Consider the following 24,861-nt stretch of genomic DNA (forward strand, 5'->3'; position numbering starts at 1 on the left):
AATGAATTAAACAGCAAGTTGTGAATTAGTTCAGTAATCAAAGCTGTTGTGTAACAACTCATTCCTTAAGTTTTTAAATAATTAAACAGGTTTGAGACAGTGTAAAGGCAGGGCAAGGGAAAAATAACAAACTTACTGCTCAGTAGACAACTCTCACCTCAAGGTCTCCCTGCTGAAACAACTCTTGAAAACTACATTGCACCCAACAAAATAAAAGCTTCAAAACAGCAATAGAGGGAAGGATGGTAGCTCTTACCTTCCTCTGATGAGAAGTACAGCTTTGCTGAGAAGCTTCTTTAGGAAGAGGTGACCTCTGAAACTGGCTTTTTATAGAGCAAGTGCTCTAACTAAGGACTTCACAGTTGAACTCAATTAGATCAATTAGTCAAAGCAGATGCTACATGCCAGCATTTACCAGATGTACCATAAAGGAAAAACACCAGGTCTTTTCATATCTGCTTTGTAAATGCTGTTTTTTGTTAAGCCTGATGTTCCACTGTCTTTTAGTGGGCTGTGTATTTGTGGTGTCAGAGCTGGACTGTCTAACAAGCATTTTTTAAGGGCCATGCCACTAAAGCAACTGTCCTGCTCGGAGGCTGCAGGAAGGTGCCATAGGCACCAGCTGCACAGTGTTGTTGGGTGGGATATAGGAAAACACCTGCACTTTATTCCTGAGCCACTTTTTCTCTCCCTGTCAGTGAGTTCCTGCCTGCCCATTTCTTGGTCACCATTACGAGGACTACCACTCCTACAGGCTTGGCAATGCTGGATGATGGATTGATGGCTGCTTTGGGGAGCTGATGGTCGGCAAGGGTTGCTTTTTAAGTGTCAAGAACTTTACAGTGTGTATTTTATTTTTGTTAGACACTTCTTCAGGACTGAATGACTCAGGAGCTCTGTCTCTACTGAAGCAGGAAAGCTGTGTCATTTAATAAATTTCCTCTTTAGAGTGCACTGGAAATAATATAGGAACAAGGTTTTGTAGGTTCACAGTTGCCACTACATTAAGATTAGGCTGACTCTTGAGAAAAGTTAGCATGTTATCTGGTCTGCAAATTTCCTGGAATTGCTTACCTCAGAGGCAGAGCTGAGTGCATTTTTCTGAAATAGCTGTGTTTGTTTCTAGGGTTATTAAAAGCTTTGGTTCATAACCTGTTCATATATGAAGCTATCTCTAGCTTGAGCCGTGAAATACAACCAGCACAGATGCAGCAGTGAGGGAGGTGAATTTTAAGTATGGAATACAGAGAACATCTCTGATGTTCTATGTTAAGACTTCACAATTTAATGGCAAACAATCAGTATAAAGCTGCTATTTAAAGCTGTGACCAAAAGTATATCTGAGTTCAGTAAGAATAAAAGGACATAAAATCAGGTTCCAGACAGGAGTTGGTCAGCCACCTGCAGTCCTCCCATGGAGCACTGCCTGTCTCAGAGCTGTGTTCTGTCCTGCCATGAGTTTTCCTGGTAGAACTGAGACACCTTTCTATGCCATGGCAGCCAGTGAGGGCGTCTGACTTAACAGGTGTAACAAAAGCTTTTTGAGTCTTGTAAAGCTGCTTTTGCAGTCTTTGGAATAGAGAAAGGCACTTGACCATTCCCTGTCAGCAGATGACTTCTCGTACAGTTGGAAGATTTGTTGAGAAATGTGGTAGGAATCTCCAGCTTCCTCCATAAAGCAGAAGCTGCTTCTGAAGACAGCTGGGAAGTGTCTGCTAGGGCAGAAGAAATAATCCAGTGTTTATAGCCTATGGTTCCACTGTCCTAACCAGGGAGTGAAAAAGGAAAATCCTTTTTAATGCTTTAACAGGTTACCCCTGTGCTCAGTATGCTCTAGATGGTTAGGAAATCAGTATGTTTTAAGTGGAGTGTTGTATAACATGTGAACATTGGCCTGTGCTGTTGAGTGCCAGGCAGTGCAGTGACACCAAAGGGTATCTACGGCCTTTTTTTGGTACTTTCACAGCATCATTGATACCAGTCTTGGGTTCACCTCTGGTACCTTTTCCCCCACCCCGCTGGCCCTCTGTCCCTGTCCTTTTGAGCACAGCTGCCAGGCTTGCACCACAGCTGGTTTTGTTGGAGGAGTGGAGCAGTCTGGTGCCCCAGGAGCCCTGTGAGCAGCCCTGCTCCAGGTGGGCACTTGCAAGGGATGGACAACTGCTGCCACTCATCCCCTCCTGCTCCTCCCTTTACAAGGCTCAGCCAGTCAAACCAGTGTTAGTTCCACTTTGTGTGTAAGAGGAAACTTGCTTCCCTGCCTCACCAAGTCTGCACTGCTGCCATGAGCCCACCAAGTGCTGATCTTGCCCCCACTGTCCCCATCTGAAGTCTGGGGCACCTTTCCTGGCTGCCAGCAGCAGCCCTCAGGTGGGGATGCAACAGGCCTTCACCTGGCATGCTCTTGGCTTGTGAAGTCTCACCTGTACTTGGCCATAAAGCTCCATACTTTCACCAATACATACATGACCACAAGAAACTTTGGTTATTTTGCACAGGAGCAAGTTAGAAGCATTCATCTGTTATGGAAACATAGCTAGGGGAGGAGTGGGAGGTAACTGCTCGAACTCCACAGGGAAGGAAGTGAAATTAAGCTTTCAGAGAGGACCCTGTTCCTCAGTACAATCTGACAATCTCAGATTGTTCAAAGAAAGGTCTCCAAATACTTGAGAAGCAAAAAACTATTCTTTGCTCCTGCTACTCTTTGTCTTCCTTGGTCTTTGGAAGACTGGAAGTATTTTTCTCCCTGTCTTTGAAAGCTATAGTCAGGATACGTGTTCACAAGTTCCGCATGAGGCTAACAAAGAACCTCAAGTCCCTTTAGAAAAACTGTGCGCATGCACACCCACGCATGAAATTCAAGGTACTGTGGTTGGAAGGCTGCCAGGCCCAGCTGCATGAGGTCTCTCAAGAATGTTCTCTTATGCCTGGATTAAGTCACTTCTACCAGTTTGAACAAATGAAAAATCCCCCAAGGAACAAAACATGCAGGGAGGCTCATGTTCAAAAACTAGGAGAGCAGACAAGCCAGAGAGGAACTAACTTTAAACTGTGCAACCAGACCAGAGATGTTCTGGAGCCATGGGAGAAGAGGACTGAAAGCCACCAAAATCCATACATTCTCCTTAACTATTCAAGAGCAGTAAGAAACAAACATTTTTGTCTAAATCTGCATTTCTTACAGCAGCTGAGTCAAGGCCGGGTGATTTAGACATACCAGCTGCATGCCCAGGGGTCCTGTTGTGGGGCAGTAGCTGACAGGAGTTACCCCTCAAGGGTGTGCCTGGTGCCAGGGTTTCCTGGCTTTGGCAGCAACACTGCAGGGAGGGGGGAAATGAAGACCTGAATGATGTAAACCCAGCGCGGGGCCGGAAGCACCGCCGCAGCAACACCCAGACACCTTCACCAGGCAAGGTGCCTCAGCACTTCTTGGTAACCACCTTGCAAAGGAGACATACCACACCCTTTGGCTGCAATTATTTTTTAATGGAAAAAACTAATCAACATTTTACATAAATATCAATGGGTGATAAGACAGTTGAGTAAGTAAAGGAATACACACCCCAGAGTTTTAAAGGGCTTGTAAGGAACTGACAAATAGCACACAGTGACGTCTACAAGGAATTAATTTTAAGAGGTGGGCTGCACATCAGTCAACTTTCTTAAGTTCAAGCACTAATCAAATTAGGCTATGATTGGAGTTAGTCACAGTGCAGTCTACCCATGCAGCAAAAAGGACATGTTCAAAGGGGGAAGTGAACTTCAAAGAGATCTTTTTGCTTTCAGCAGAAAGCCCCAACAAAGAGAGCCTCAAGTAGACCACTGTTGTCAAGCCCTTTTGGTATCTGGTTTCACATGTGCAGTGTGCCCCTCTCAGACTAAAAGCTTATTTTTAACCAAATGCAAAGGTTCTGTCAGACAAGAATGTGTTCACACTGCAAGGCGATACCACAGTTGGTCTTGCTAATATTTTCTCTTACACAGGGTTGTAAAGGACTGAAATAATTTTTATTCCCAGGCAGGCTGCAGGGGAGACTCTTTTTTATAGTCATTAAAAGCAATTTGTTAAGTGAGTAGAAGCTGCACCAGAAACTATGTAACTTCACAGTTTTTCATGCAAGCTGACGGGCACTGATCCACATTTCCATCTAACATCTCCACACTCTTTCCTAAGGGCTCAAAATGTTAAAATACCTAAAGAGGTATTGCTTCTATTATGTCCACAGCTACAGGGATCAGTTACTCAACCCCACTTTCATATGCATAACAACATGGAAATCTACAGCTTAAATATCTTTAAAATGGATCAGTAGGAGCCACACAGTTTGCCAAGTTAAGTGTTTTTCCCAATTGTGGGATGACATCAATCTGATGAGAAGGCATCAAATTCCCCAAATACTACCTTTAAATATTATGTGGCTAAGATGCCTGCTTTCTAGTGGTTTAGTCCATAAAAGTTCATTGTGAATTATCTAAAACCAGCAGAAATGTACACCTTTCATCTTACAGCTTTTTCAGTGAAATTCAAATAGTTATTAAATGCTGGGGACATGGTAGGATCTGATCTACTGAATGGCTCAACAATTTGCAAGACATGTTTCCATTCAAAACCAAGTTACCAATTCTCCTGTCACGTGTCAGGTTCCATAAATTCATGTCTTTTTCAAAATCCGGACTACACCTACTCAGCTGGGAGATGCACCAATATAAGATGCAAACAAAACCTTTAAAATTTGCAACTGCTTAATAAAAGAAATAGCTTCCAAACACAGCCCAAGATGCCTTGCAACCCCAACCCCAGTTAAGCTGGAACCCAACTCATGACAAAGTTGTAGCAGCTGAAAGGAATGGCAACACTTTTGAAGTCACTGCCAAAGGTGGACATGTCACAGCACCAGAGAGATTTCTCTTTATACCTGCACTGGCTTCAACATACTTCAAGTGACAACCCATTAAAGGAGATTCATGTAGTCCCATAACAGATAGGAGATTCCTAACACCTCTATAGTATCAGATTGCTTATGCTCAGTGGGTTTACATTTCAGAATTCATCTTAACAAAAAGGCATCTTCTGCACCATAACTCTGTTATATGAGTAATCTTGCTTTTTGTTATAATTTGAGAAGAAAAAGCAGATGACCAAACACGAACACAAGAACTCAGCTGGCTGCAGTCACTCAACGTGATGTGCGGTTGATCAGCGGGAAGGGGAAGATTTCGATGCTTCCAGTTGTTCACATCTAAACAAATGGGAAAAGAGGTTATTTTATTTGATAAACAGAAAGCAACACTTTTAAAAAAACTTGTACAAGACATTCGGGGGGGGCTGAGAAAATTTCATACTTCCTAGAACTGAGTATCTTGGCTTTTAGGGTTTGAAGTACGCACGCCTGCTAAGGACTTCTTTCATGACTTTGAAAAACAATGATGAAAAGTTATCTTGGCAGCAAGGAGAAATGTGACGTCAGCTGTACATACACCACCAAGGTAAGAAGGAAACTGCCTGGAAATTTAGACATTATATGCACATTCTAATTACAATAAAAGTCCCCAAGATTTTACCAGGTGTCAGTCAGTTGAAGAGTGATTTACTCAAGAATGTAATTAAAGCCCTCCCTGGCTGGCCATCAAAAGAACAATATGAAAAAGCAGAATGGTCCAAACTGTTAAAAAGGCTTATGGGGAGAAAATCATAATGCTGTCAAACATTACGTATAAAACTCAGAAAACATCAGTTAGCTGCCAGTGTCTGTATTCTGTACCCCTGAGTTATGTTTAGGCTCAGCTGTTCTAATACATTCTGTGCATCCTACCTGTAAAGGAGTCTGATACAGCCATTTTTCTTTATCTCCATTGAGTTTCATACAGGCAAAAAGGTCACAAACTGTAGGAAGGCCAAAGTCCTGAAAGAGAAATCACCTTAATTACTGACCTCCAAACAAATACATTCTGATGCATCTCCAAATTCTGCAAATACTCACAAAGAAAATAGACTTCTGAGTCTTGGAGATTAATGGTTTCTTTATTTAGTAAGAGTAGTTATAGTTCAAAATTAACTTGTCATCTACTTAAGTAACTAAGTAATAATCACTGAAAACATTAAAAGGGCTAAGAAACCTAAAAATGGCCAGTCAGTATTACCCAGAAGAGCTATGAATTTGGAACAGAAAGCAGGCATTAAAGTGAGAGAAACAATAAACCCAGCACATTGTCTTAATACACAGCAGTAACAAAAAGTTAAGCTCACTTGTGCTTTCTTGCGTAGAAGCCATTTATCTTCTGCTGGAGGTGGGTTAGCATTCTGCAGGTTGTCTGAAGCCAACACCCAACTGTTTACATTCAAGGGGAGGTGGAATGGAGCCAAGAGGTCTAGGAAAGGACTTTTGAAACTGCTATCTGCTTTTTCCCTACTCGCCTTTTCTTCTGCACTGTCTGCTTTGTGTTCAGACTTGGCTAGCCAGCTTGTCAGAGGCCTTTCCAGCAGCACTTTCAAGGGTTCTGCGATCTCTGCCGAATAATCTGCTTTCTCTGCACTAAGGGGTTCCCCTGTGAGCTGCTGCGCAGGGCTAAGCCAGGTGTTGGCAGCAGAATTGGTCTTCTCGTGCTCAGGATTTGGTAAATCTTTCTGGCTGACTGGAACTCCGTTTTTGTCCTTCCCTTCCTTCTTCAGAAGCCATTTACACAGAGCCTCTTTTCCACAGTTTTCATCACACACGCACTCTGAAAAGCTGGCACACAGCTCGTTAGCTTTGCACACATCTTCCACCTTACATGGGGCCTGGGGATGCTGAAGCAGCCAAGCATTTACAGCAGCTGTAGTGGGTGGTTTCTTTCCATCAAGATGATCATTCAGGCACTTCAGATTTCCCAGGTTCTCAATTTCCACACTTTTGATCTGGCTGCCGCAACAACTGGTGCACATTTCAGCTTTGAGGAGCCAATCATTCAAATTAAATTCTTCCCTAAAAGGTTTAAATTCATACTTCCATTTCTCATCTGAAGCACTACTTCCATTTTCTGCATCAGGAGTAATCAGCCAGTCAGAAAGGTCCATCTCTTCTTGGCCAAGGGATTCCAATTCCTCCACCTTTTCAATAGTGGAAAAGGATGAGCTGAAAGTAGAGGTGGAGTCCTTGCGGCCAGGGGAGTCTGTCTTTCCAGCAACATCACACTGTTGATTCTGCAGGAGCCAGTTTTCCAAATCTTTTAGATTTCCCCAGGCTTCCTCAAAATAACAGACTTTGGAAGGATTAAAATCCTAGTAAAGACACATTGAAATGCATTGATTAACACTAAAAGACAATGTTCAGTAACTGCTCGTGCAGTTAGATCTAGGAACATTCTGACAGTAAGTGCAAAAGCATTAGCTGTACCTAAGGCAGTGAAGAGAAGTACAGAAGGTTTAATTCCCACCACATTCCATTTGCCATCAAGATACTGTGTTTTCCCCTTTATTCAAAACTAGGTTAGTGCATACAAGGCTTACCTGGCTGGGCTCTGACACATATTTTTGTGTAACCCATTCCTCAAGATTGGTGCTGGGAACATATGGAGCCTGGCAAACACCCACAGGTCTGCTTCCAAGTAACCAGTCAGCAAGTGAGGCACTCACTGTTCCACACAATGTTTTCTGCTGAGAAAGAATGTTCTTGGTCATGAGAAAGTCTAATTGCTGAGGTAATCTACGGTGAACATTGAAACAGGCATTCAACATGCATCAGTATTTCTGAACCAAAAGAAAAAATAGTCCCTTCTAATTAAGAAAAAATTGAATCTTCAATGGCCTGTATCACTTTAAGACACTGCACTGACAGATTTTGTGATCCCAGATTCTTCAGAGTAACTGACAAGAAAAAGAAGCAACAACCTCTACAGCTCACAGTTCTGATATGCACAACCCAGCCATAAACCTCCCTCTGACCACAACTCCTGTTACTAATTTGCTACCATCCTTCATGATGCTGTTTCTGACCCAACGTAAGATTTCCCACTGATTTCTGCAGTAAAAGGAATCTGATAGTTCCAAGTCCTGACTTAACAACATCAAGGAATATTCAATTAAAAAATTCTCACTGACTATCACACTCCAAATTCACTTTCATACTATGTTCTTGCACATCTGTTCCTGGAGCAGCTAGAACTAAAGCTCACCACAGTGACTGCTACTGGCTACTCAAACAGCTTAACAAACAAACAGATGTCATTACTCAAGCAAGACAACATTGCGTTTGAGTTCTCCTTTTCCCTTCAATACAATTAAACATTCACAGATACAAGTCTTAATCTTACCTGCTCACAGTTCATGAGGGCACAATTCTGCCCTGGGAACCAGGGAGAAGTATTCTCTCTCTCTGAGGTTTGCTGCAAGGAAACAAAACCAGAAGGTAAGTATCAATTTTGTCCACCTTCTAGGATGAATTCTACAATAAAGCAGAAGTAAAGCATGGTTACAATTTGTTAGTTCTTTGTGGCTAACAATTTTCTCAACATTTACAAACACAACGGAGAAAGATATACTATAAAAGTTCACTTCCTTTAAGAGAATTATCTCCAATAATACAGGAGATACACTGCGTACATAAGAATCCCAAAATATTTGTATCCCAGAAAGCCATTACTGATGCAGAACTATTAATATCTAAATAGAACCATAACAATTTTCAGTTGCTGGAATAGAGTAAGAATATTATCATTCCCTCAGTCTAGGCCAAAATATATTAAAATAACATTTTCATAACTAGATCTAAGGTCAGAACTACAAGCAATCGTTAATAAACCACTCTGTATATATTGTACAGCTAAAACTATATGACTTGTACACAGGGTCCATTCAAGCTCTAACTAAAAGTAGAAATATCACTTGAAATACATTGTGCTATGGCCTCATAATATTAGTTTTCCAACCCAGGAAGATCTTGGTGCTTACCATTGTTTTAATTGAACCAAATGAGGTAATAGCCTGGCGAAGGTAAGATGTGTCAGCCTCAAAATTCAGGATGGATGATTCCTCTGGTTTAAGAGTAAGACTTCCCAGTCTAAAAAGGTAAGATAATAGTTACAGAAAGAAAAAAATCAAAATTTAAAAAATTAGAATCTTCTTCCTCTATCAAGTGTTGGGAATCAATTCATTATTTCATAAAAAGGCTTCCAAACTGACTTGGCACTAATTAGGTAACAGACTTTTAATACTTGCATAAAAACAAAGAGGTGCTTATCCACAAACCAAGAACAGAATAAATAGCTAGTAAAACACAATTTCTCCTTCTTACTTCAATTGCCATCAATAAAAAAGATTTTAAATAGTCTGCACAAATTAGTACCTCCACTGCTCCTTACAGTCTTGTTTTTTCAATCTAAGATAAAAAAAGATGAGAGGAACTATACATCAGAATGCTTTCAAGTTCTTATTCCTAGGGACCCTATAAAATGTGACAACAGATTTATTACTGTTTCTATTATTATAAAAAAAAAATCAGATGAAATGCCTAAGTCAAAACAAGAACCAATTGTGTTAACTTGCACCATAAAATATATTTACCTTTCCAGGCAAACTGAAATCTGGTTTGCCAGTTCCTTACTATAGGAGCGTTCCAGCTGATGAATAAGGCAATTGAATTGTCCCAAATACTGCATGGAAGACAAAACACGTGTTATTGTTCCAGCTTCTAAGATTAAGACGGAGAAAATACTTGCAAGGACAAAGTTTACTTAAAAATTCCAGTGCAGCAATGTAACACCAAAGCTTACCCAGTAGAGCTGCTGGGCCTGCTGCTGCAGTGCCTCCTCTTTTAGCTGCTGGATGAGATCCACCTGCTCGAACAGCCACACCTCGCGGCTGCGCAGGCACTCCAGGTGGCGGCTGATGTGGCTGTGAATCTTGGCCTTCACCTGTCAAGAAACGTACCATTTCTAGAACATCTGTCAAAAGCACCAGCAAACATATCCTGTGCCCATTACAAAATAGTATTTGTCACAGGGAAGTGGTATTTTTGGAGCAATTTATTTCTCCAAAACTAACCACAGTCACCCACAGCACCACATGACTCAAGTTAGTACAAGTCCCGAGGCTACCTTTAAAGAAGTACTGAAGAACAATGTTACTTTGCTGTATCTCTCTATTCTGATGTTTCATCCAACAGCTTTAGTACATGCTACATGCCTAAGCTAATACTACAGCAATACCTTTATCAAGAGCATGACCAAATAACACAGCAAGATGCTTGCGGTCTCTAGGAAAATTTCAAGCCATCATCATAATAGAAAGAACACTGGAATAATAAAAACTGTCATTAAAGTCATGTTTGTTATTAAAACTTTTGTTGTAAGGAATTTAAAATTACCTCCCGCCAGTTCTCTTTAATCTGTTGGTCAGCTTTGACAATTCCAGATATAGCTGTTTCCAAGTCCTTCTTTGCTTGAAGGCACTTTGCCAGAGGCTCACTGTTGCAGGAATTTCTGCTTCTGTCCTGTGGTGGACTCATTCTTGAAGTGTTCCTAAGACACAACGAAAAAAAAATTCTTATTACTTTCTATTCCTCTTTAACTGAAGAGGAAGGACATCATATGAAGAACCTTCTGCTCTACTTCACTATAAAGGTGAATAAAAAAAACCCTGAGATCCTACACCAGTGCAAATTTTCTATACACAGATAAAGGTTTCTCCAGAAGCGACAATGGTCTCTCAAAATGCCTCAGCCCACAGAATTTGCACAGTTGCAGGAAAGTAAACAGATATTTGACACCACCTTCAACTGCAGGAGCTTAGGCTATCCTCCCTTGCCATCCCCCTTTCCTCAGGCTTTTGCATCTAGCCAGCAAACTCCAGCAGCTCAGGGCTGATTCAGGCAAGGTTCTGCATCTCTGCTGGAACAGGGGAGAATGGGTCAGCAAGGGGCAGAAACTGTTTCAGTTACCCTTTTTTCTGGTGCAGGCAAATGAACTGGCTCCCATAAATAAGAAAATTCTACTACAGTTTGAGAAACTGAAAAAAACAAGTGTTGATACATTGATCACTCTTTACTAAGCTGCAGAGGCTGAAACTTAAAGCAGCTGCCCATTATTTTTGTTGTGCTCACAGCCACAATAACTTGCTCAGCTTTAGCATATCCTCAAGTAAAAGGACAGAAAATTTCTACAGAAGTTGCACTGGTAAGGATTCTGTGAGTCACGCGAAAAAAGCTAAATAGGGATTTTTAGTAAAAATGGGAAGCATCAGTATAAGCATTTTTCTAAACAGTGAGCATTTTGTTACCAAAGAGTTTCAATTCTCCTGCTAGTTTCACAGGATTCCTGAAGCACTAGTTAGAAATTCGTAGAAAGCATTCTATTTAAAACAAGTCTTCAGCAATGACAGGCATGAAAATTCCCAGCAGAATTAATCAAAGGACACACATGTGCCAATCTAAATATTTCATAGATTTTACCATTCCTCTGGAGGGAGCTGAAAAGAGTATTTTTAATATGACCAGATGACCAAGAAGCCTGTATAACTGAGCAGCTATTCAGTCTGCAATTTCTAAGCCCCATGACCATAGGAACTGCAACCCAAAAATCCTAAAGCCGAGACCCACCAGGAATATGAAAATTGTGTATTTCAGAAAGCAGAGGGCTCACAGCGGCTCGCAAGCAGAAACTGATAAAGTGGGGTTTGCCGTGAGGCAGTGGCAGAGGCTGCACCTCTCTTGGTCCTCTCCACGCACGGGCTCCCCACCTCCCAGGTGCCCCAGCCATGAGACGCAGAGCAGGCACAGAGACCACACCAAGCCCCTGCACTCAACTCAATGCCATCCTCGACATAACATCTCATCTTCTAAGAAGCTCAGAGCACAACCACTGGAGAAGTGAACTTGAATTTATTTTTTAAGCTTATTGTTAATTCTACATAAATTAGACAGGGTGTAGAAGTCCAAAGACAGGGTGCATCAGTCTCCATTCTGTGATACAAATGCCAGTTTTGATCTTGCATTTGCATATTCTCATTCATGCACAGGCTCAATTGTGTAAAGTTTCATGAGCTTCACTTCGATAGTGATGTTCAATAAAAGGTAAGCTTTCTCCTCATAACACCCCTTAGATTTTATTCTCCTTATCAACTCTCTCATGTACAACCTACAGGAAAACAGGGGTGTGAGCCCTAGCTCTCTTGTGCAATCTAGAAGTATTAATGAAAGGTAGAGATATACCCAGCCAAGAAAACAAAGGCATTCAATATATTAAAAGCTGTCACATTCTCAAAAATAAACAAAAAAATAAATATTGTTCCTCATTATTTCATTCATCATATTCTTATGTAACAACCAAGTCAAAGTCTGAAAGACTAAAGGTACTCACCATGTTTGCTAGCTCAGCTTATATTGGACTTAAGAAGAGTTTTGTGAAAATTATGTTAAGCTGTATATCTATAAATGCCAAGTCCAAGTAGGCTGTCTTGCCATTTTTGTATTCTCTGAATTTATGACGTCAGGCAACAGGGCTTGATGCCTGAATAAACGCTACTTTTTCACACTTTGCATTAGCAACTTCATACTGGCACAGTCAAACTTAAGAAATATACACATGCCCCTCTAATGAACTCTGAACATACTTGTGTTTTTTGCATTTCTGTTTTCTTCATTTTATTGCAAAACTCTCTGTCCAAAATATATACAGAGAGAATGAATGCTGCTATTCTCCAGCCAGGCAGCTCTTGTGAAATAGCTGCTCTCTTGCTTTGTCAAAAAGCAGCCAACAGAGCTAACATTTCAGCAGATGATGAGAATCAATTCATCGCCCTCTTCCATCTCCTCAAGCCTCTAGCAAAAACAAGTGGGGGTAAACACCTATTTCTCCTTGCTTCCCAATTATCAGCAAACAGCATTAGGTGTTTAAGACATTTTCTGGTCCCATGCCCTGAAATACCTGAGATCAGACACTTAAGGCTCAACAGTGACAAATACCATTACTTGTTGGGGTTTTTTTGTTTGTTTTTTTAAGAATTGCTGTAGTTAGAAGGGACCTCTAGAGATCATCTAGTCCAACTCTCCCGCTGAAGTAGGATAACCTAGAGCACTTTACACAGGGCTGCATTCAGGTGGGTTCCGAGTATCTCCAGAGATGGAGACTCCACAACCTCCCTGGGCAGCCTGTTCCAGTGCTCTGTCGCCCTCACTGTAAAGAAGTTTTTCCTCATATTTAAATGCAACTTCCTATGTTCCAGCTTGTACCCGTTGCCCCTCGTTCTGACACCGGGAACTACTGAGAAGTAGTAGCAACAGGATACACAGTTGCAATGAGGAGGCACCATTTTTAGCAACTTCCACCTCATCCAACTCTTTCCAGCCACACGGAAGTAACCCACCATTTTATACTGCATCCTGGGATGCGCTCCCCCCGCATCAGCTGAACCGGCACTTACTTTCCGGCCGAAGGAAGCAATTCAGCAGAGTCCTGCTTATAAAGCTGCTTCCATCTTCAACCTTCCGTTCTGCAGAAGCACCAACACCAACTCCGCGGTGTGCGGAGGGGCGGCCCGCAGCCCCGCGCTTATCGGGGCGGACAGACCGCGCCCCGCCCGGCCCGGCCCCGCCGCCACAGCGCCCGCTCGGCCCCGCACGTCGGCAGCGGCCGGGGAGGCGGCGCCAGCGCCCCGGGCCCCGCGGCAGCGATCCCGGCCCGGAGCACCCGCCTCGCTGCGGCCCCTCAGCTCCCTCCCCGTCCTCTCCCCTAGAACACCAACTGCCTCCTAGCATCGCACTGGCAGTTTAAACCGCAAAACCAGAAGGTTTTGCAACAAAACCACAATTTCTTGCAACTTCAGAAGTGTGGCAACGCGCCTTTTTCATCTAAGAAATGCCACGGAGCACAGCCGAGCGCGACGGCGTGAGCACGGGCTGCTGGTGGGCAGCACGGGGCTGCTGGTGGGCAGCACCGAGGCCCACACGGCAGCCCAGACACCTTCCTGCCCCGTCCCCACAGGGACCCCGCACCCAGAGGCTCCCCAGCCCAGCCCTGTACCTGTGACCCTCCGGAAATCCTCCTGATAACAAACTGCTCAGATGCAGCTAACTCCCAGGGGGACTGAAATGTCACTTACACACACAACTGCTCTTGCTTCCACAATTTCACACCCAGACAAGCACACGTACATGTCTGCATGTCATCAGTAAGTGTTACAGCTATGAAACAAAAAAACAACCGTGCAAACGAGGCAGGAAGAGAGTATTAGTGCTCCTAATCGCAAAATAAATACCAGTCTTTAAAACAGGACTTTGGGCTGTTTCCTTTAACTCCCAAACGCCTCACCCGAGGGCTGTCACTGCAAAGACCTGCGGGCAGGACTACTGGTCACAGTATTACCTCTCCTAATGCTCTGAACAATCTCTAGCCTTCAGTCTGCCTGCTCTCCACCCCTGTGGTGTGACTTCCCATATTTATCTTTTGCTTTTATTTGTAGATCAGAAACTGCTGGAAAATAAATATATAATTTTTTTTAGATCTTCATGAACTACCAGGTGGCCAGGGAGCAGAGGTGGAAGGGAGAACCCTTCCTTGCCTGTGCTACCTGCCCACAAGCCAGCAAAAAACTGGTTTTACCAGCTTTTCACTTCCAACACAACCATCCCTGCTGCTGCTAGGGAAGATCATTGTTTTTCATCTCACACGGGTATTGAATAACCTCAAAAGATGGTCCTGCTTCTGAAGGGAACAAAACCACGTCCTATCAAATGGACTCTATTTATAAATGTGGAATGACTTCTTTCAGTTGGCAGGACAAGGCTGTCCCAAAGGTCTCTCTGACCTGACTTCATGTGGTTTCAAACCAGCTGGCTTATTTCAGCTGAAATCCCTCTTAATTTCCATTTTAACCCACCAAAAAACAGTAGTTCCTCTTCAGTAACTGTCCCAAATTAGGTACATGGGAGCTGTGGTCAGGGAGGAAAGTACTGTAAGAACATGAGGTGACTCTCAGAAATTTCCAGTTACATCCAAACATAGCAAGCATTTAATACAGTACAGCATCAACACCACAAAGGCCAGCATCTGTGTGGAGCTTTTGCTGGGGGTGTTATTTTACTCCAAAACAAGTGTGTATCACCGTATTTTACAAGTCACAAGCCACATGCAGAAAAAATTACCTCCAACAGTTCTGAGTAAGAGGAGCTGAAATTAACATTATTAATTAAGGAATATAAGGAATTAAGGAATAAATAAGGAATAACAATTTCAAAAGTTTTGGGCAAAAACGTATTGCCCAAAACTGGTAAAAATTCTGGTAGCTTTTGCCTGCCTGCACCGTATCAGATGTGTGCCACAGGCCTGAACACATGCAACAGCCTTTTCAGCCCTTTTAGCCCTGAAGAGCCAGTTGAGTGTGCAAAGCACATGTACTGAGATGTCTTCACAAGAGCAGGGTTTTGAAGAGTCACAAGTCACCAATACAGCTGAGACAAGATGTCTGACCACCACGTTAATTCATCAATCTTAAAACTCTTTTTAGGTACAGCACAGCCAAAATATCTGAACATGAAGGCCTGAAATCACTATGCCAAAATGACATACAACACCAAAGCAGATATCCCAGGCTGGAAATGACACTGTTATCTTAACACAGATTTTACGCTACAACTTAACTATCTTTCAGACTTTTGCACTTCAAACCCTTCAAAAACAACAGAGGAAGCCCTTGCTTTGCTTGAGGCACAAGTCCCCACAGCTGGCACTGCCACGTTCTTCCTCTATACAAAGTTATGCACTTGCAGAGTTATGAACAGTATTTTTTGCACCACCGTCAGCTTCTTCCGCTCTCCTGACTGCCCCCCTTATCTAAACCCCCTGCAGAAAGCAATCTTGTTCCGCTGTCAGCTTTTCCCTTTCATCCCAGCCACAAATACCAAGTTTAAAGATGAAGGCATGACTGACAAAACCCCGGAAAGCTCTGGCTCCAACCACTTACCTAACAAGGGATGTTGTTTAAACCTTCAATGCACACGGTGCACGACAACTCCTGACCGCTTCTAACCCCAAGTACTATTGCTCATGCAGCCTTTGAAAAGCGCAGCTATCTGGACTTCTCAATCGAGGAGGGAAGCGACGTCAGGAGTACTACCAGTGTAACCTCTCCCGCCCGGCAATGCCTCACCCGCGGAGCGGCCGGGCGCCCCGCTCCCCGCCCGGCCTGCGCGGAGCCCCGGCCCCGCCGCGGGGGCTGCAGCCACCCCCTCCGGGACGGCGGGGCCGCGCCTTCCCCTCCAATCCGCCTCAACCGGGCGGCAACCTCGGGATCCTTGAGAGAAAACCCTGCAAGGAATTAACGACACACGCACCAAGGGAACGCGCGTCCGTCCCAACTGCGCGCAACCGCCGCCAGCGCAGCCCGCGGGGGAGCCCGGCCCTGCCCCGGCCCCCGGCCCCCGGCCCTGCCCCTGCCCCGGCCCTGCCCCGGCCCTCCCGGCGCGGGAGGCCCCGCTCAGGCCGCACTCACCGGCCCGGCCCGGCGCTCCCTCCCCCGCGCGGCTCCCTCGCCCGGCGCTCTCTGCCCCGGCCCCGCCGCAGCTCTCGCGAGAGCACGGCCCCGCGCTGCCCGCCCCCTGGCGGCGCGGCGGAGCGGCTGGGGCGGCAGGGAGCGAGGGTGCGGTGCCGCCGCCCGGGGGGCGGAGCGAGGGTGCGGTGCCAGGGCCCGGTCCCGCATCGGCCTCAGGGCCTGCCATGGCAGCGCCTCCAGCCTCGGCCCGGGCGGGAAGGCGGCCGTCGGGGCTGGTGCTGACGCGGGGCTTACTGCCGACCCGCAGCCGCCCGGCCCAGTCACGCAGCGGGTGCCGAGCCGGGCAGGGCTGCCTGGCCCCCCCGGCCGCGCACAGGCCGGACCCCTCACCGCAGCGCCCACAGCGTCTCCGGGCTGCACGTGTTGAAGCCCACCTGCCTGAAACCCGCAGGCAACACCAGCTCACCCTCCCCACCTGCAACAAAAAAGCGGAGGGGAAAGATGCAGCAGAAAACGTGCACGGGGATGTGGCAGCCGCTGCTTTGGGTCTTGGTCGTGCCTACTGGGAAATGCCCAGTGTGCGTGGTTTGGCTTGGCTTTACACAGTACCCATGTTTGGTTTTCTTTCCCCAGGAGTGAAGCAGAGCAGAACATTCCCTAATACCTGCCATCACAGTTTTCAGCTGGGGAAAGGGCCCAGCTACTACTCTGGAGGGCAGCAAGAACAAGTTGCAACTGCTGCTGCGCGTGCTTTGAGCAGATGGCAGCCTCTCTGGGACCACCCAGCCAGCACCTCCAAGAATCTGTGTCTGTGAAGCTGCCTTTTGTAAGTGTTTGCACAGTACTTAAAACATACATTAACAGAAAGAAAGGACTTCAAATGGAAACCCAAGTAGCTGTGCAGCTCTGCCTACATGTGGCGAGTCTTCATTTCCTACACACAGGAACTCCTCTGGACATTAAGGAGCTGTTCTTCTGAACGGGATGTTATTTGTGGGTAGGGCTCATGGCTGCAGCCAGAGCACAAATAATTAAACACTAACAATAAGAGGAAGTAGAATTCAGCCACCTCATCCCAGATGCACTGTTATCCCAAAAACCTGCATTTCAACACACAGGAGACACAGGCCATGCTATATAATCCTTCTCTGTGTATTTGGATTTAAGAGAAAAAATACTAGCCCTGCCTGACCTTGAAAACCAGCAGCACTCATATAGCTGCTGTGTGTCCCCATCCAGTGACCCAGCAGGAGTGTCGTGGTAAGGGGAGCAGCCTCTCCCATGCAAACAGGCACAGTGGACAGCATTTTTTATCTTCTACAGGCTGACCAAGGTAATATCATAATCCAGAGGGTTTGAGTTGTTTCTGCAGACCCACTCATGCTGGTAGGTTTGCTTCACACAGTACACTCTGTGTGGATGCACTGTGGCTAAGTTTGTGTTTTCCTAGGATTCACCAGTCAGATACATCTTCCATCTCACCTCTAAAGGAATTTCAGAGTAAGGAACCATATATATTTATTTTTAACAGGCTCTCTCCTCCCACCACTCCATGTGCTCCATGTGGGAGCACACGTCCTCCCTCTGCCATACCCTTAGCCACATCAAATGTTTACCTAAACCTGTATCACAGATCAAAAAATTAAAGTGGCATGAGCTTAAGCAAAGATCAGATGGGTAGTCTGTTAGAATAGGGGCAACAGGTTGGGTAGAGATGTAATCTTACTGAAAAATAAACAAGAAAATCTCCTCGTGTTTCAAACAGTAGGAAAATCAGAGGCTTATGTACTGTGCTGTTCCTCAGTGCTGGACAAGACAGTGTAACAGTATTGACAGTAAGCTGCCAACCAGAGTAGAAAGAGGAGCATTCTGCATATGTAAAAGGGATCTACATACACATAAAAAATATTTAATGAGGATCAACTTGTGAATTTTCCCTTGGGAAGTGTGTGGCACTGTATATAATGTGCTCCTGTACCCAAAATTCAGTACTATTTTTTGCTGAATAGGAATTGTGGATGTAGTCCTGTAGCATAAAGCCCCTCCCATGCCACCACTTGGTGTTTTCTTGATTTGGCAAAACTGCTTAGTGGCCCGTCTTTGTACACAGAGATGTTCTTTCTTGCTTGGCTGCAGTGTAAGAATAAAGGGCAGGGTGGGATTCATCCTGCCCTCTTTGAAACAGGAGCCTTGACAGAGAAGCAGAAGCTTTTCCTGCAGTTCTTAGGTACTGGCCTGCCAAACTGTTCTACTCTGCACCATGCAAAACACAAAAACCTTGAGGAGTGTTCTCTGCTGCAATGATTTTTATAGCAAACATTATGGATTTATGCACATTTTAAAAGAATGCTTCTGGTTCTTGTTTAGACCATTCCTCCTTCAAAAGCTGAAATAACGTAGTTGAAGAGAATCAGTTGCCTTAACTTCTGTGTTTAATGTCCCATAATATAATTTCCCTGTTCTACAACTCTACCCCACAGTTAAGCAGCATGTTGCTGCCTTTTAAAAGCAAAACACAGAACAGCAGCACACTGACAGGGGCACAGCCCAGCTGGAGGTGAAGCCAGATGCCAAGGCGGGCTAACAGGCTGACTCTATAGCAGCTCCTCCCAGGGACAGCAGCAGCCCCAAAGCAGACTATGAAGTTATAGAAGAGTCTTCATTGTAGGTACTAGAGAAACTCACAGAGCTCCTGGGAGAAGCACCAGCTGCTTCCAGCTCTGCCTTTGGAAGCTGGCTGCTCTCTCTCTCTCCCTGCCAGCCCGTGTGCACAGCTCTCCCTCCCACACATCCCCTCTGATGTTTGTCCTTGGTCCCCTTCCAGGCAGGCCATGACCTGGCACTCGGTCCCACAGCTGTGCGCCAGATCTGTCCCCAGCCGTCCCCCAGAGCTCGTCCTGCCTGTGGCCAGAGGCCAACCCTGCAGCCACCAACCCAGTCTAGGAGCTGAGCAGGGCAGCAGTCAGTTATGCTTAAGCCCAAAACTTCACTTCCCCACAGGGGATTTTAAAAGCTGTGCTGTATTTACTCTCCTTGAACCTTTGCTTTTTGTGTCGAGCTACCTCAATGCCAGAGATAAGCTAAATATTTTTTAACTCCCACACAAATGGTTTCATATCTAGACTGTACACAGATGTTTTAATAACTTTTTACTGCACCCCACACTCCACCTTTTGCCTCCCTCTAGTTTAAGGATTTATCATTTCTGCAAGCTTTTTTAAATTACTGTCTATTAGTCTATTCCACTTATAGTCTATCCCACTTCACACAAAGCAGAAACACAGACTGTATCTAACTCCACATGCATCTTTCATTTAAAGAGGTTACCAGAAAGGTTTCCTGTAGCCTCTCCAGAAAGTCTAACCAAAGGCAGAACTTACTTCTGGAAGCAATGGGCTGCAGTGAGAACCCAGTGTTTGTGAATAGGAGTCCTGTCACAGACATTAACAAATCTTTTATTTGTAGTTGTCCAAACCTAACAATGCCAAAAAAACTCAGAAGTTTTAAACAAAGAAGGGTCATCCCTGAGTAGAGGGACAGACAAAAGGAACAGATTAACTTGTGATAACAAATTATTTCTCTTGTGCAATAGGTGTTACTAACAATTGTAGAGGCAAGTACCTTTATTTATGTGCTATTTCATCATGTATGCAATGAAGACATTGGGACTCCATACACTATGCACAGTCACGTTGGTAAGCACATACCCAAACATTGAGATATTTGCCAACACAGCATCTTTTGTGTGATAGATGCCCAGGCAAACAGGTTTTCCTAACTGTCCCACACATTCTCTACAACAAAACTGTGGCCATTTTAAATCTCAGCCATTATTTTTCTCTGCTTTTTTTTGTTATTAGTTTTTTCCCCCTACAGCCCTCCAAAACTTCAGCTGGTAGGTATGTCTCAAACAGCAACAACTTCATATCACGTGTCCTTTTGCAGAAACAGAAAACTCTTTGATGGCCAAAAATTAAATGTCTTAACACCTACCACGGGTAAAGCACACCCAGTTCAGGTATGATGGATAGGTACTGCAACTCACATGTTCTTTGCAAACGACAGGAATGCCCATGTATGTTTTGTGGGTTACAATAGGCTTGACCACATCTTCAAGGACAGCAGGAATGGGCCAATAGCTATGCAAAAATGTGCCAACACCATGTGCTATTTGTCAGTAAGTATGTTACTGATTTCATCAGCAACCTCTTCCAAGACAGCGATATTCATGTCACCTAAGAACTGTCATAAAGGCTGAGCATACCTGTAATGAGATTTGCCAAAGCCAGGCAAGTGGCTTTGCTTCAGTTCCTGATACAATTCTCCCTGCAGAGTTTGGCTGGAAATACCCTCTGCCAGTTTGCTGGCCAGTCTACAATACACAGAGAAACATGCTATAAGCAAAGTCACATCCCAACAGTGGTTCATTGATCCTAGACTTGGTGGCTCTCACAGCTTGAAATGTTGAGGGAAGAGTTAAATATTAAACATAAATCCTTAGTCATGTTTTGCATACACCACAGTCATCTTTTAATAACTGCCTGGCACAACTGGAATGTTAAAACTGCTGCAAATTTAAGAAACCAGAACATCAAGGGAAAAGCTTCTCATGCAAGTGTAGAGCTCATTGCTAAAAATTCAGAGACTTAGGGTTTCCCAATGAGCTGGGCTTGGGGGTTGAAGTCCCCATGCCTCTCAGCCTGCAAGTGACTGGCTTTTGGGACAGGGCAGCCACTTTGCATTTGGCTGCTTAGAGAATAGCTCAGATGGAGGTTAATGGAGTTAGTGTTCAATAACTGGGCATTAAACTAAGTTTGAGTTGGTTTCAAGACATTATTTCTGAAAAACTGCTTAATCCCAGGGACTCACTTTGCAGTTTAATTAGGAAACAAACAAAACAGTGCTTGATCTTGCACAAGGTATTTCTCTGGATTGTTCGTTACCTCCTGCTTGTTACAGCAGGGTTGAAGAAATGAGCTTAAACTTGGTGAGTTATTATTAATAATCTTTGGCAAAAAACAGTTGGCTGGTGTCTGGCACAGGGTAGGAGCTTCCAAATTTTACTATCCCCACTAGAGAGAAGTACTTTATTTCATATTAAGGCATATAATATCCAGATATTCTATTTTTCTATGAGACAAATAACAAAAAAACTTAAATAACTTAATAAGGAGAAAGTGCATGGGGAAGGCACAGACCTGGTAACCCAGGTGGGATGCTGGCCCCAGCATGAACACCTGTATTTGTAAAGGAGGGAAGGGTCTCCAAGGAGATGAAAGCAGAGGAGATGCATGTTCCTGCTTTCTGCATCCCTGGGCAAGGTCTTGGTGTCAGTGCTCAGGCACAGCACGGAAAGGCTCACACTAAGGGGGGAGGCATGTAAACAGCATGTAACTTCAAACCATTTTAACTAACCTAAAACTATTTTTACAAAGCTTCAACCTACTTCAGAAAACTTGATCTATCATAAACATAGATTGAGCCTGTAGTGAAACAGCTGTGGGATTTTGGTCACTAAACATTGTGAACTTTTCCTCCTCCATATATATACACATACACATTGCAGTCAAAATTGGAGCAGTAGAGGATTCTTGGTGGTAGCTTAAAGCACAAGGGCTATTTTATCTGACAGCTCTGCTGTGTTATGGCTGTAGGGATTGCTCTCATTTAAATGGACAAGTGGGTTGTTGAACAGGCATCACACAATCAAATCAGGTCTCTTCTGCTTGCTGAGAAATGCTTGTCGCATCATTTTCCACGATCCTTTTTAAGAAAGCAGCTACAGCAGCATGGCACTAAATTAACCCCTAATCCTACTGTTAGAGTGAGGCTGATGGTGAAAAAACCATAACATTTAGCAACCACAGATCACGTGAAAACAAGGGCAAAATTACAACGTAACCCATCACACCATTAATTCAAATAAATGTACAGGTTTTCCTAAAACTGGATTATCTGAGGCAATGGCATTTATAGGGTTCTCCAGATGGTGTGAACACTAGACAACATTTAACTTACCGATATGCAGGAATTTAGGCTCATCCCAATCTGGGGTGAAGAAGTTTGCCCTATAGTCAGAGGTGGGGTAAGCAAATTATCTATAACCTTTTCAAAAAGCAATCAGAAGAGATGAAAGGACTGACTTTTTTATGCATGCGTTGTCACTGAGGGTGTTGTGTCTGTGGCAAAGGAAGGACCAGAAAGTCAGCTCCTGCCATTGCTGTCAGGGCAGCACAGAGCAGGTCAGATCACAGCACCCAAGCCTGGATAGCTCTGTGTTCTTCACGCACTGCAAAGAGCTGCCTGTCAGCAATTGTGCCCTGGAAAGCACGAACAAAAAGGTGTTTGGGTAAGGCTCAGCGCACAGGGAGCCCTGACCCCATCTCTGCTTTGCAGTACAAATGGTAGGAGGTGAGCAGGGACCAGAAGATGCAGGGGGGAAAGAGAGGGTCTGCGCTGCCAGGCTGTGTGCCAGCTGCTCAGCACCAGGTAGAGCTGAGAGATGGAGTCCTGACCAGCAGGAGTTCATGAAAGCTCTTGACCCAGATTGCTTATGTTTCGCTACCTTTAACACCACAGGGGACAAAATCTCTCCTTCATTCCACTGCTGAGCCACCTGCATCACCGTTGTTGCTGGAACAGTTGTATTTCTGCCAGTAGGCAAGCAGGAGATGGCTGGAACAGGGTGGAGGTCTGCAGTGTCATTTCCTTCCTTGTTTCCCCCCTTTGTTTTCTAAGCTTCCTTCATATGTTATGCGAGTGGCCTGGCTCATAGTATATTGAAAGGCTGATAATAAGATAAATGACATCTGTTTAGGTCACAGATAGGATTAATGCTTCTAAAGATTTACAAGCTACAGCTTAGTACTCTGCTATCTGAACACATTGGCCCTGGTACATGTGATGTCTGTCAGCTCAAGGCTCAGTGCTTCTATGGCTTGAGAAAGGTGGAAGCTGGACATCCAAGTGACCACAGCAAAGGATGTGCACCCTTCCCTTCACTGATGAAGCCCAGCAGTAAAAGCCACCAGCAACCCTGTGCTTAGTCTTCTGGAGGAGCTCCTAGAGGAAGAAATTACTGAGCAGCACTGGTTTTGGCTGGGCACAGGTGCTGCTCCACAGAAACAGGAAACTTTCCAGCTTGCAGAGGGAAAAAGGAGCACACCTGTTTTTATACTGGGCAGATTTTTTTTGGCTGTTTCTTTTTGAGTGAGAGAAGGAACAAAATTCTGACTAAGCCACACATCACCCAAAAAGCTTACTCATCTTGTCTCTGTAGAGCTACTCCCTGTAGAAGGGCAGGGGAGCAGGATGCCCACATCCCAGTGGCTCCCTGCCTCAGCAGGCCTGCAGGACTTGCAGACACCAGCAGCCCTGGGGAGGCTCACAAGCAGTAGTTTCCCCTTACTTGCAGAGGATCAGCTGGATCTTATGACCTGTGTAAATGACAAGGCTTTGGAAAGAAACTTAGTAGGCACATTGTGTTCTTCATTTCAAACCCATAGTTCTGAATGGAGGGAAAAGAAAACTTACAAACCAAAACTCACTTCACTCTTAGAGTCCTGAAGTCCCCTGAAAGGGAAGGACAAAGTGACTCAGGCAGCAAGTCCCACCAAGTTAACTGATATTTGTAGGACTTGATTACAATTACTTGTTTCCAACTCAAACTCTAAATGCCTCCTTCTCTCTTGCCAATTAACAGTATTACTTAGCACAAATAGATGGCTTTCATTTTCAAGGGGCTTAAGAAGACAAATTAATCACCTCAACATGTCTGAAAGGAACAGATGGTAAGGAAGTATTAACATTGCAATTTCGCAGTTGGAAAAGCTCCTAAGAGAGAGGGCTAGCAGTGTCTGGAGGGCACCTGGCCTCACTCTGGAGCTGGGATTCCTGGGTCTCCTCTGTTCTGAGATCCTGCTTTATCCCAACCTCACCACACATTGCTCTTCCTAAGCAGAACTGCACGGGTTTTTTTATTCCATCTTTAACAAGAAGTAACATCCTTCCAGAAGGCCTCTTACCTCAGCACATCTTCAGACAGGTCATTACTGATTTGGATTTAAAAGACTAAATGTCTATCCAATAATGCAATTAGTCCAGCTTGCCATTATTTCTTACTGTCTGTAAGCAGAGGAGCAATCAGGAAGAAACATTTTTATTGTCCTTATAATGGAAATGCTTTTTTTTCCCCCTGAAACATCTTTGGTTCTAATTGGGCACAGAACAGCTGATTGCATTTTTTTTCTCCACTCACTCCCACCTCTCAGGCACAGAGCAGTGTGGCTCTGTGAGGCCTTTTGGCTCAGCTGTACAAGACACAATTTCTTAAGCTACATCTGGGAGGAAGAGAAACTCATTCTAGAGCAGGGGTTCTTAAAGCCAAACCTGTGAGCAAAGGG

At 44.5% G+C, this 24,861-nt stretch overlaps 1 protein-coding gene across 4 annotated transcripts; it reads right to left on the reverse strand.

The window, feature by feature from the left end:
* Positions 1-3,465: 3,465 nt before the first annotated feature.
* On the reverse strand, positions 3,466-16,512 carry NCOA4 (nuclear receptor coactivator 4). Of its 4 annotated transcripts, none has more exons than XM_051617763.1 (10): positions 16,460-16,512; positions 10,341-10,494; positions 9,748-9,888; positions 9,539-9,627; positions 8,927-9,035; positions 8,290-8,361; positions 7,487-7,633; positions 6,248-7,258; positions 5,814-5,903; positions 3,466-5,240 (listed from the first exon to the last, which is right to left on the reverse strand). In XM_051617763.1, exons 2-10 carry the CDS (start codon positions 10,479-10,481, stop codon positions 5,235-5,237), a joined length of 1,806 nt encoding a protein of 601 aa, XP_051473723.1. In that variant the 5' UTR covers positions 10,482-10,494; positions 16,460-16,512; the 3' UTR covers positions 3,466-5,234. The 4 variants fall into 4 exon arrangements, with proteins under 4 accessions (XP_051473723.1, XP_051473724.1, XP_051473725.1 ...); XM_051617764.1 differs by lacking the exon at positions 16,460-16,512 and adding an exon at positions 15,932-16,227; XM_051617765.1 differs by lacking the exon at positions 16,460-16,512 and adding an exon at positions 13,394-13,513 and having other exon boundaries at positions 7,487-7,630.
* Positions 16,513-24,861: the final 8,349 nt, after the last annotated feature.

Source organism: Apus apus, chromosome 4, assembly GCF_020740795.1.
Source record: "Apus apus isolate bApuApu2 chromosome 4, bApuApu2.pri.cur, whole genome shotgun sequence".
Classification (NCBI taxonomy): domain Eukaryota; kingdom Metazoa; phylum Chordata; class Aves; order Apodiformes; family Apodidae; genus Apus; species Apus apus.

What these genes read in the sequence shown, in the direction of transcription:
- NCOA4 (XM_051617763.1), bottom strand. Translation starts at nt 10,481, where the DNA reads ATGAGTCCACCACAGGACAGAAGCAGAAATTCCTGCAACAGTGAGCCT. An exon ending in ATTTCAGTTTGCCTGGAAAG is followed by an intron (nt 9,036 to 9,538) that starts GTAAATATATTT and finishes TTACCTTTTTAG; the next exon opens with ACTGGGAAGTCTTACTCTTA. An exon ending in TTGGTTCAATTAAAACAATG is followed by an intron (nt 8,362 to 8,926) that starts GTAAGCACCAAG and finishes GTTTCCTTGCAG; the next exon opens with CAAACCTCAGAGAGAGAGAA.